Consider the following 12,545-nt stretch of genomic DNA (forward strand, 5'->3'; position numbering starts at 1 on the left):
GGTTCACATAAATTAATATACAAATATACTGGTAGGTAGTAGAATACTCTAAGCTTGAATATTAGAATTTTCAAAGGCATAATGGATTCTCGATTGTTGTTGCTTGTTTCAGTTGCCTGTATTGCCAATAAATTTGATTACTCACAGAAAATACACACAATTATCTGAATACAAGTAGTATTTTTGTCAATAGACTCGACTATTATCGTAATATCATGGTACCAATGATAGAAAGCGTCAGACAACTCCTTGGCTATCTTTTCATATGGTCATTTGTACAAAGTGAATAATTTTAATAAACTGACTGTGTCACAAGTTGCTATTATTTTTTATTGATAGCTATAAACTACCAATTACTTTGTGTACATATACTGTTGGTTTATGGCTTTATTCTGATATTTCTATTGAAGCTTATTTCCTAATTTACTTGGTTTTATTTTAATAAACTAAAACAAAAATATGTTATTTTCGATTCTAGAATGTATTCGGAATTCCAGATTCGAAAACATTATTTTAGAATGTATTCGGAATAGTTTAGTATTCGGAAATGGCCATCCCTGTCGTCGTGGCATTGATAAATTGGAAACCCGACATTTTTTTTAATACGATTTAAAAAAGTCAACTATCGTTTCATAAATATCCGTATACCAGTGTCCGTAATGATAAAATTGATCGCATAAAATTGGGACGGTTAATTTGCGAAGGTGATAAAGGAAATCAAAGCTAGCGCAAAAGATAAAAATCAGAATAAAATTAATTTGAATTCACTCTTGTCTTAACATCTGTCGCCGGCGTGTAGTACTGCCAGGCATAAAAACCCAAACTCGATGTCCCAATCGAAAATGAAGTGGATTCAATTGGTTGTTATGATAGGTTTAAATGTGTGAAAAAATATCGCAATTACGGGGTCATTACGTAATCGATTTGGCCGTAATTACGGAATTGATTTTTATCAATTACGTGCAAGCCTAGCTATGGATAGTAGTAGAAAGTAGGTAGCTTTAATAAATTTCGTCAAAGATTTAAACCGAGATTTACCAAGTTTTGAAAACATTTTTCCTGAAAAGTCTTAATATAAAACAAACAAAATATATCGGTATGAATGTGAGAATTTGGTAGGTTGCATTACTCTTCATTAAATAAATGACAATGAAAGAATATAAATTTTGAAATCTTCAACTGCTAACTCAAAGATATTTGTAATAATATATATATTGATAAATAATATTATTAGCTATAATTTTCATTCTTCAAGTTAGATTTATAACATTTGGAATCCTCCATTTATATTTCTTATATATATGAGCATCAAATATGAAGCTTGCTTGGTTTCTAGTTCTCAGCCTTGTGTTCATGGTGGTTTTAACGAAAAGATCGTCGATGGCGTTTGCACGAGGAAGTTTTCGTCCAGGGCGCGTAGGGTAAGTAATTTTGTTCGTTTAAGTCAGAGATGGGCAAACTGTATTCCACAGGGTACATAGGGACCACCAAAGCATATCTGCAGCCCCTTGCTCTGGAAAAAAAGTGTGAACATTCCCTACAATTCATACGAAATTTAGATTTTTTGTTAAATGAATTGGATTGTTAAAATAATATTAACACTGTATAGCAAATAAGTAATGGTTACAGATTTTGATGATATTTAAGCCCCCTTGTTTAATGTTTAAACGCAAGAAACCTCTGGTTTAAGTTATTGTTATTTTTCAAGATCTTTGGGGCATCAGGATAATAATTTAATTAACGTGATTTCACGATAGAAAACTAGACATCATAATATCATTTGTCCGATTGTGGCTCACAAAAAATATCAGTGACTATTGCCGAAAAAATAACTACACAAAAAGTTACCAGTATGGATTTTCATGCTTAATTCAAATCATTTCGTTCATTTATGTTTTTTTTGCTGATAATCTATCCATGATAATAAATATAAATCACTACTCTCAAAATTATTATCAAATATTTAAAATTGAATAAAATGCTTATCGGCAATCCCATTTGATCACAGTCAAACGACACACAGACGTGGAGGAAATTTATGGGGGAATAAAGGACAATTTACCAACGAAATCATCGAAACAGGTATAATAACTATATTCGCCAATAATTCTTCAATTTCGATTATATTATGACGTAACTTTGAAATGAATGTTCCCATTCTCTATCTAATATATATTCCATATTTTTCTATGTATTTAATAGTTTCCGATTTTGAACAAATAAATTGGATATATATATATACTTTTTTTAATTTTAACAAGTTGAAAACAATGTAGAAATATTTGTTTCCATTTTAGATGACGAAGTACTAATTCCTGACAAGTTTTCGTGATGATCCGAATTGTAGCCTACCCCTCGATAACAATTACTTGCTTCCATTTTTTTAAACTATATGCTTCATTGTACTTTTTCAATTCATACGAAATTAAACTCATTACCTTATATATATATACTTGCAATTTCTGAGATAAAAACGGTCCAAGTACATAAGATATAGCTGAGATAACGTGTTTTTTGACCGTATCAATGGAACTTTGCAGTTTGAATTTGCGACCTGAGAACTTTTGTAGATCAAACAAAAAACCCAAACCAGATCATGCCGCTCGTTCCGGTGATTATAAAAATCACTTTTTTTTGTGACATATTTTGAAAGTGTGAGAAATAATGGATGAATAATTCTGATATGCCGTACTCTTGAATCGGTGCAACAAAATCAGAGCCGCGCTACTGGAAAGGTTGGATATTAGGACTGAGGAGTTCGGCACGTTTTCGCTGAAGTCGCTTATTTTAAGTTAAGATTCACATAAATACTCAGAGGAAATGGAAAGCGGATAAGACGGCCTAATCACATGGCGAACCACGGCCCCTCGTCCGGCTACCAGTACATGTCGGGTATGGGATTAGTCAGCCAGTTATTTGTTCTAGAATCTAGATGCACTACGAATTCGTCTGAAATCGTCCTACCTTCATTACCGCACATTTGATAAGAGGAGGCCACAACTTGAAGACTTTTACCCTTGATTATCAAAATTGATTTTTTCGGATTTTGGAGCTGAAGAAGGGGTCAAACCTTTTACAACCCAAAATCGGGTTCGAAAAAAATCTTAAGCGAGCGGATATTTGCCGCTATACAGCAGTAAAGGAATAGAAATTGGTAAAAATTAAAAAAAAAATACATGAGCTCAATAGATGTAATGAACCACGAGATCAGCTTTTTAAGCTGAATAAATTTCGAACAAAAGTGAATCAGAACAATTAGGTCTGAGATTTTTTGGAGAGTAATCAAAAAATTAACTGCAGACCCTTGTTCTGGTCTAGACAGTTTGCGACAATCGTGCACGAATAGGTTTTTATGTCAATTACACGTCTGTTCGCCGCATCATAAATAAACTAAATTTCAATATCCACACTGATTTGGTAATCGGGCACGGTTTACAAAAATATTATTATTTACCCTCTCCCAAACCCTATGTAGAATAATTTTGGATCTTATTGAGTGAAACAATGCACATTCCACAGATAATTTATTTTTAGCAAGCAGAAATACCATCTCCACTCTTCATTATTTAGTGCTACTCACGGAAATGCAAACATATGCAATTACTTTAATATTTATAAAGTCCAAAAGCAAAAAACATATTAGTAAAACATCATGACAACACATAGTGAGCCGAAAGTTATTTTAATTCTAGTTTCATTGTCGATGGTAGAATCATGGAAAATGTGAACATCAATACTTTCGTCTTTGAGAATCTACTCAAGAGATTCATTCCACAGTGCCATTTCACTTATATTCCCAAGCATTTTTAAACGGCTTGAATTTACTCAAACTTAAATGGAAAACTTTCTATATAGCAATACAAAATATAATGGTTGTATTCCCATCAGTAGATGTTCTAAGTGAGATTGCAGTCTATTCGAAAGGTAGAGAAAACATTCAAATTGAAACCTGGCAGGCTCATAACTAGGGCTGGGCATTTTCGAATACCTGATGATTTCAGAATCGGATTAAATATTTTTTTCGAATCGAATCTCGAATACCCGGGAGATATTAAATTGTATGTAACTTTTTTATTGTATTAGGTCCTCCAGACACATGAATTACTGAAAACATAGAATACATCACTCAGGCAGATTGCTGAGCGTTCACACAATAAAAAACACGTTTTTATCAATAACTCACTACAGAAAAGAGTCATATGTCCGAATTGCGTTGAAAAAATATGGCTTCAATTAAAAAAATTGAGAAATTCACCTAGTCCTAGACCACTGGCGAAAAGAAGAAAAAAAAGATGGCGGCGATTCAAAATTTTGCTCTGAACCGAATAATTTACTATTCGATTCGAAAATGCCCAGCCCTACTCATAACACACAGGTTAAGATTTATTTTCTGAAAGACTGGTATTTAGAAAATGCAACCATACACTTCCCATTAATTTTTATATAGACATGAGAATATTGTGGTATTCTTTACAACATAATAACATCAAATAGTATAGCAATTGTTCTCGATGCTGAAGCACAGACAATGAATAGATGTTGCAGCAAGTTTATGAAAATAATTGGCGAACTGTTCAAATTTGGTATATTCCACATAATGGACTAAACTAAACAAAAGGCAAGGATAGAAATGTTGAACGGTAAGAGTCATTCAATAGATGCTGTGAAGCAGACAAATACCAATAATTGAAAATCCCTTGTTTCTTACATAAACAGGAGCTTGCTATTTTAACTGGTAATAAATTCAATATAGCCTACTATCCGCGCAGCAGAAAAATCGCTCATATGATAGAAATATAAGTTTTTGAAGCCTGCGAAGTGAAAAAAAATATACATATGTGAAACTATATTGGAAGCATTGGCTTGATATAGAATTGACTCAATTTATATAGCATGCGATTGCCCAGTCTTTCAAATTAATCAATGTCTAGGATAACCAAGCAGAAATAATATGACCTGGTCAGTCATGATAAATGCAAGTTTTTTGAACAATTAGTTTTCTAATAATAATTGATTTTTCGGTTCTTCAGAAGTTTGAATCCCAACCGGTACACACATACTATGTTCAGGTTGTGCGCCATCTTGGTGCGCATACTTCTGGAGGTCCGATTTTTCATTATCATATAGCTCCATATTAATGCATGAATGAAACACTCCAAAAAAATATGAGCAGTAGAGGAAATGCCGGACCAAAACTCTATTGAATACTCCATTTTCAGTCGATGACATCACATCATGTTCTCACATTGAATTCACAAGCCTGCACTCAAACGTAACTCAAGACAAACAAAATCTGAGTCATAACATCATGTGTATTGTCTGAAACTATGTTTTAATGCATATTAGGGTGGAGTGACCAACTGAAGATACCACTCAAAAATCATCTTTCAACTTTCAAACGTATCTCTTTCAACAGAAATTTGAAATTTTTATATTAGAACTGTGACCTCATAAAATGTTATCCAATGATAACAAAGACTGCAGAAGTGTCTTATAGCCACAATGCTTTGAAACAGTGGCACACATTTGTCGTAGAAGGGAAAATGTCTTGGAACATGAATCAAGTTATACCGTAAAAAACTTTTTATAAATATAATAATCAAAAATCAACTTGTTAAATACTGTATTGCTGATTCCATATTCCAATTATGAGCAGAAAGTGCTTGCAATGCATCACTCTAAAAAAATGTTGAAAAATATGATAAGATTAATATCACTGCACAGTAGCTGGGAATGATCAAGAATTTGGTGGCGACTGGTAGATTCAGATATTTATTTCGTTGTGCATGAAAAATTGTGACGACACAATTAAAAATATATAATAATAAACGATCAATTTAAATAAAAAGATATTTTTTCCGCAGTTGACGGGAGTCGCAAGCAGACGGAAGACTACCAAAGTCGTTGTGTCAGTGACACCTTGTTTGCCGATTTCAGAAGTAGATGACATTGAACAACCATCTGCATATGGATATCTCAGTGGTATCATTCAATATCACTAATTCACCTAATATAAGAGACAGCTGAGAGGAACAAATTACCAGTTACCTGATTAGATATGATCATACTTTTCTCCCTTGATTCTGTAATCAGTTTTATTTATTGTTTCGTGATTATGGTTATGGAGTCGAAATACTTGGGCTAGCAATATTACAAGAAGCTAAAAATTGCACATGAATAACCCCTTTTCCATCATTGACTCCATTAGGGTCGAAAAACATAATTAATAATGAAAATGAATCTTACCTGAAAGAAACCCATTTCCGTGATTGTACGTATTTGTTTTTCAAAACTTTCCTCTTTTTTCCCTGGTGCTACAATAAAAGTAAATGGAATATTCATAATAGTCCTAGGTAATTGACTTTGATTTAGTATAAGCAGATATCTTTTTTGCAGGCTTTTTCAGAATACTGATAGATGAGAGTATTTTGAAAAGAAAAGGTTAGGTAATAAGCCAAGTGATATTTGTGATTGTGGTTTAACAAAATATTTGATTGCGAAGCAGGTGCGTGCTAAATACAGAAAATTAAAATTAGCCATATTTGATACTTCAATAAACTTCTTTTAACTTTAGGAATAATTTTATTTGGCAAAATTACCATGTCGAGCAATTGAAGGCTAACAGCATAACAAAACACAACAACTGCAAAAATAGTAAGAATCATTCAAATAATTCCTGCATTAACGAATACAACCTCATTGAAAGCTATTTACTCCATGCGTTCTTAGTTAAACATGACCATGTCATAGATTTTTAAATTTCATTATGTGTTCAGTTTATTCATCAGCTATTGAGTATTATATTTGCTTCGCATCGATTCACGAAGATACACGAAAGTGTAAACGAAAACGAATAATTGATAGAGTTGGTTGCAAATTGCGCTCAAATAAACCAACTTACCTTTTGCGAAATGTTGCGCCCAATATAATGCTGTTTTATTAAAAATATGTCGATTATCTTTAAACTGTTTTGCAACTACCGCATCTTGTGGATCATCTGGTTCTGCAGCCTGCAGTAAAGCTTGTAAGGATAATAAAACTGTTCGTAATGTAAGTGCAGCCGCCCTGTAATATAAAATTCACAGGATATTATTATTCTGCTTTATCTGCATGCATATACTATCGGCAAAGTAGCTGAGTATTTCGCTGTAGTTCGCTCGGCAGAGTCGCGCATCTTGCGAAGTGTTGGGAATAGGCTCGCCATCGAACCTCTTGCATGGGTTCATTCACAGTTTCGGATCCTGTAGGGGATACCGGTAATTATGTGCTGGAGGATTGCTGGACTGCTGCTTGCTGACGTGATTGGTACTCCTGTAGCGTGTGTACCAGGTTAAGGTGAGTGAGGCCATAATTTTATTCCGATTTTCCTTATTTTAGTTCTATTATGAGTACTGGGACTGTCCGTGTTAGTCAAATGAATTTACCCCCTGCTTATAGGCTTCAGTCCCTTTACACAACTTGATGTTAAGTGGGCGTACTAAACTAGTTACCTCCATATTGGTACACACACTTCTGGAGCGCCGACGTGATTTACCATATGAAAAAGTCGTCATATCGGTTATCCTGTGATGGGTCCTCTTCCATCCATCCTCTATTCAATTGGGAAAATATTGCGAATTTTTCTTCACTATCCCTGATGACCCAGACTTTTATTGTCTAACTACAACTTTTATTTTTATCATTTGAGCATGTTTTACATTCTACGTACCACTGATCTTTCAAGATATCGAGACATATTGCTCCAGTCACAGAACTAATGTTTGGATGCCAAATCTGTGTTAGAAATTTTATCTTCGGTGGATTGAATGGATATGTGTCTGGAATTTTGATATCCAAATCATAAGTTCCACCTTAAAAAAACAATCTAAATTAGATAAGCTATACAATTTATGAAATACAACATGAACAAAAAAGTCTACAACTACAAGATACTAAAACTGCCTTGGCATTGAGGAGCAATCAGAATAACGCCTTCAAAGAACTAAGTATTAGATGTTTCTCAGACTTTTAACCCAAAAATTTCTTTCTATAGGCTACTTTCTCATTGACAAATTTTTCATGCTCATTTTTGGATTTATTTTGCGAAATAAGCCACATCTAATGCAGCTTCTATGAGATCGTTTCACTGATTAGCCATTGTGGCAGAAATTAACAAGAAAATTGAAATAAGGACACTATTTGTGAGTGTCTCCAATAAGAAATATTACTGATGCTTAAATAAAGCATGTGATTGATAATCTAAATTTGACAAAGGACTATCTCAACATTTTGCTAGTGTTTTCAACTACAAAGAAGGGCCCTAATTGTAGAGTTACATTTATATCAAAGCAAATTCCACTTCTGAAAAGTGGAGATATAATACGAATAGGTAACTGTGTCAATTATTTTGTGGCAGCTACTGGTATGTAAAAACGAAACATACGAATAGGCAATTTATTTTTATCAATGCACTCTAGAAAATAGACATAACAATTGGGTATACCAGCATAAGGTGTTCCTGGTGGGCCTTTTATCTGTCCTCTCAATTCTGTCAGTTTACTTTCACAAGTGATCGTTATAAACAAATCTTTCTGTAACACAGATAACAGTTTATATCAAGGGCTGTAAATATTAGAGTTCAAAATGCATTGAATGCTTATTGAATATTGGTACTAATATCCAAAAAGTGAATAACATATTATGGTATTTTATTCATGCTACAGCATCCTTGCGTTACACGCATACGAATCCACTAGCGTAAAGGCATTGAGAAAGGATTGGGAGTTAGTCTCGCACACCTCTACTGAGAGTAACATATTCTCTTCTCACAAAATAGCATGTATGTTAGAAAACATTCATTTCTAACTGGGAGTCCCAGCCAACGGCGGGTCGTGAAAGGGCTCAATAGAGGATGTGGTGAAATATTTTTCGACACTAACTTATCTTATTAAAACAAAATATCGATCAAATTTGAAAGATTTGGAACCAGTACTGGAGGAGCCGAGCTTACCATGTTAGATGGAAGTAGAGCCTGACCTACCAGAAATTTTAGTGGTTCCAGCTACCAATCATCTTATCATTTTTCTAAATTTTGAATTTTAATAATATGGTAAATAAATGGTTGACAGTTATTGGTATTAATTATCCCCTCTACTGCTTCTACTTAAATCATGATTGGCATACCTCATCTTCAGCGTCTTTGAGCTCTCTCTTAATCCTCATAACAGCTATGCTGCTCATTCCTAAGTTTGGATCTTTATTAAACTTCTATGAAATATAGTTTGCTTCAAGATAATCACTAAAGAAAATTATCTACTGAAAAATGAAAAAGTGTGGTTCAATTATGTGCGATAAACTCGGACTTTTAACAATATTTTCATAAACCGCATAATGCAAAAAGTCAATTACAAAAAACTTAATAAGTCAATTACAAAAAGAACCTCATCAACAAAAAAGACTAATAGTTTGGAACAGTGGTTTCCAACCTTTTTTCTGTTACCAAACTGTCAGACTCAAAGATCTATTAGACTCTCTTTCAGCCCACATTCTCAATCCTTCTTGTGTGCAAAAAACAAAAAACAGAAGAGACACCCTATCCAAATTTTACCGCAATTGCTTATTGGCAATTTTGTTAATAAATCAGTGTCAAAATTTTGAAATAGTAATACCATCGATAATATCACATTGGCACAAGAGCCAATTTTTTGATGGATGGGAAAAATAAAATTGACTATGACAAGTAAATATCAATACCCCTCAATGAGAACCTAACTAAATGGCCCTTATTTTCAGTTGCGAGTAGGTAATTAAAAATGAGCTTTTTCGAATACTTGCAACTAATCGAATAAGTTGTCTTGAACCTCATTATTTTAAATAGGTAGAAAACAATTTTAAATTGGTCAATAACACAATATTATTATTAATAGTCAACTTCAATGCATTGATAGTAATAAAAGGCTCTCAGAAATAGAAAATACCATAGGTTGCCAAAGAATACTCCAGACACAAGTTTCGACAATATCACGTTATCACCCCATCTCAATTAATTTTCAAGACCACTCTACTCCCAACGAACACACTTTCCATGATATTACTAATGACAAATCAGAAACTGCTTTGAAACAAATATATTAAAGGGAACACTTCAAGACATCTGTTGTAAAATAGGTTTACTAGCATTGGAAGAGTCAAGTTGTGTTGTAAAATGTTGTTCCAAATTAGGGAACTGTGCTACTTTCTCAAGAAAAGCAGCGGCTTTCAAAATTTTTGGCTCACTAAAGTGTCTACCAGTAATTTGGAGTCCAATGGGCATATTATTTCTAGATAATCGAGTGGGTATATTTATGGCAGGAACACCAGCGATATTTGCAGCTTGAGTTAATACATCTTGCTCAGCTGATCGCGTCCTATTGTCCTCCGTTATAAATTCAGAGTATAATGGCGCATCAGAAATTACAGTGGGGGCAAGGAGAACATCGCAAATACCAGATGAATTAGAATCATCACTATCACAACTTGTATACAAGTTATGTGCTCCAAAAACTTTCTGGTAATCTTTTAATATAAGTCTCCGCACTTTTTGCGCTTTATAAAAATACTTTTCTATATTATCTTTTAAAAGAAAATAATTTCCACTAAGAATTCTACTTCGCACAGTATCATTGAATCCCTCTCTCCGAGAAACTGCGTACATTGCATATGTAGATTCATTTATAGACGACCTATGTCCATACTTAAGACCATCAAATCTTGCCATATTTGAGGCAACTTCCACATTACCGAGGATATGATAGCAAATTATTGAATATTTCATATGGGGCAAGCTCACAAGTGTTACTTCAGCACCAGCATTTTCAAACTGGTCCGCTGCCCATCGCCACATATCTACAACCTCCTGAGACATGCCATGAACTAGGCATTCCTTTGGTATACCAACTTTTAATCCTTTGACAGAAATATCATAATTTTCATTTAAGCATATTTTCAATTTCTTGCTTTCTATTGAAGTGGAGTCCATGATATCTCTCCCTTTTAATGTATCTAAAACAATAGCAGCATCCTCTACTGATCTTGCAAAAATGGAAGGACAATCCATTGAATTAACAAGAGGAATTAAACCATGACGAGATATTAATCCATAAGTAGGTTTTAAACCAACAACCCCACAATAAGAAGCTGGATTTCTCACAGAACCGCCGGTGTCCGATCCCAGAGCAAAATGGCAACATCCAGTTGCGACTGCCACAGCACCCCCACCTGAACTGCCCCCAGCAACTCTCCAATCTTTGCTAGACGGATTCAATAATACGTCAGGTGACCAAGGATTTTTCACAGGACCGTAGATAGATTCTATAGATCCCGACCCCATGGCAAATTCATCCATGTTGTTTTTTCCAATGAGTTGTGAGCCATGGTTTAATAATTTATTAAGTACAGTAGCATTGTATGTTGGTTTATAATTTGCCAACATTTTAGATCCACATGTCGTGAGTATACCTTCGGAAGAATAATTATCCTTCAGTGAGAATGTAGTTCCGGTCAGTATGTGATTTTTTTGATTGGTGACCTCATTGTTACCAGCCTTTCTTGCAACTGTGATGAAAGCATTGAGATGCTTAGTTTCATCTATTCTAGTTAATGATGATTTGAATATATCACTTTTTGATGTTTCATTTTTTTGAAGTGATCTAGAAATCGCTCTTATGCCCTTGAAATGCATTTGTTATCCTGATTTCAAGTATGATCTGTCATTATAGAAATTTGATTAAAATAATTCATGAATTATGAATGAATTCATAAATTAAATAAACATAACTCGTAATTTTTCGTTTGTTACCCCTTTAAACATCCATAGCAATGCAGTACAGCAGTAAACAAAGTATAATAAGCATACCATGTAGTAAACAAGGCAATGCTAGCCGTCACACTGCTAAACGTATCAACACATTGGATGATTGAACGTTGTGGGAAATATTATAGGTGAAGAATCACTAACACTGTGATTAGTCACCACCAGACCCGAGGTAGCCGTAACAATCAGCAGTTATGTGAGTCATCCTACGGCGACAATCAAGGGTCAGAGAGAGAGAGAGAGAGAGAGAGAGAGATTTATTTCGTCAACCAGAAAAAAACAGTCATAATAATAAATAAATAGTGGCTATAAAAAAGTACGCTTTTTTCGGTGTAGACTGGAAGGAGCGATACGACCATGCGGTCATCGAAGTCAGCCCCCTCCAAGTTTACGCTGATAAATTCACAGTAAAATAAGATTATTAGAAATGGTTGAAGTTCACGACACAAAATTTGAAAAAACAAACAAAAAAATGAAGTAAATAAAAGTAATTAATTTTTTTTCCGTGAAATCAATTTTTAAATGATGAGATTTGAAAGTGAGGAGTAAGACCCACAAATTAAAAAAAACAATTTTGGCTATTGGACTACTATACTCAATGTAGATTTGGACGCAAGGAGCCAGCCTTACATGTACGAATGAATTTCAGGAGATAAACAACATGGTACTCATGTAAAACAATTGGTTCAAGAGAGGAATCAACCTTCCAACGAGA

The 12,545-nt window shown here is 34.0% G+C and overlaps 2 protein-coding genes and 1 long non-coding RNA gene across 4 annotated transcripts; 1 reads left to right on the forward strand and 2 right to left on the reverse strand.

The window, feature by feature from the left end:
• The first annotated feature begins 1,229 nt into the window (after positions 1-1,229).
• LOC120332900 (uncharacterized) lies at positions 1,230-6,078 on the forward strand. 2 transcript variants are annotated; one of them, XR_013479888.1, is made up of 3 exons: positions 1,230-1,421; positions 2,009-2,082; positions 5,865-6,078. It is a non-coding gene; the product is annotated as an uncharacterized LOC120332900 (long non-coding RNA). The 2 variants fall into 2 exon arrangements; XR_005568164.2 differs by lacking the exon at positions 5,865-6,078 and adding an exon at positions 2,298-2,448 and having other exon boundaries at positions 1,232-1,421.
• LOC120333454 (ubiquitin-conjugating enzyme E2 K-like) lies at positions 3,538-9,352 on the reverse strand. The gene is made up of 6 exons (XM_039400885.2): positions 9,163-9,352; positions 8,483-8,570; positions 7,709-7,850; positions 6,902-7,065; positions 6,247-6,314; positions 3,538-5,678 (listed from the first exon to the last, which is right to left on the reverse strand). Exons 1-6 carry the CDS (start codon positions 9,217-9,219, stop codon positions 5,607-5,609), a joined length of 591 nt encoding a protein of 196 aa, XP_039256819.1. The 5' UTR covers positions 9,220-9,352; the 3' UTR covers positions 3,538-5,606.
• Positions 9,287-11,887, reverse strand: LOC120333417 (glutamyl-tRNA(Gln) amidotransferase subunit A, mitochondrial-like). Its single transcript, XM_039400837.2, has one exon. The coding sequence runs from the start codon at positions 11,696-11,698 to the stop codon at positions 10,124-10,126; it is 1,575 nt and encodes a 524-aa protein (XP_039256771.2). The 5' UTR covers positions 11,699-11,887; the 3' UTR covers positions 9,287-10,123.
• Positions 11,888-12,545: the final 658 nt, after the last annotated feature.

The sequence above is a fragment of the Styela clava genome, chromosome 13 (assembly GCF_964204865.1).
Source record: "Styela clava chromosome 13, kaStyClav1.hap1.2, whole genome shotgun sequence".
Taxonomy (NCBI): Eukaryota; Metazoa; Chordata; class Ascidiacea; order Stolidobranchia; family Styelidae; genus Styela; species Styela clava.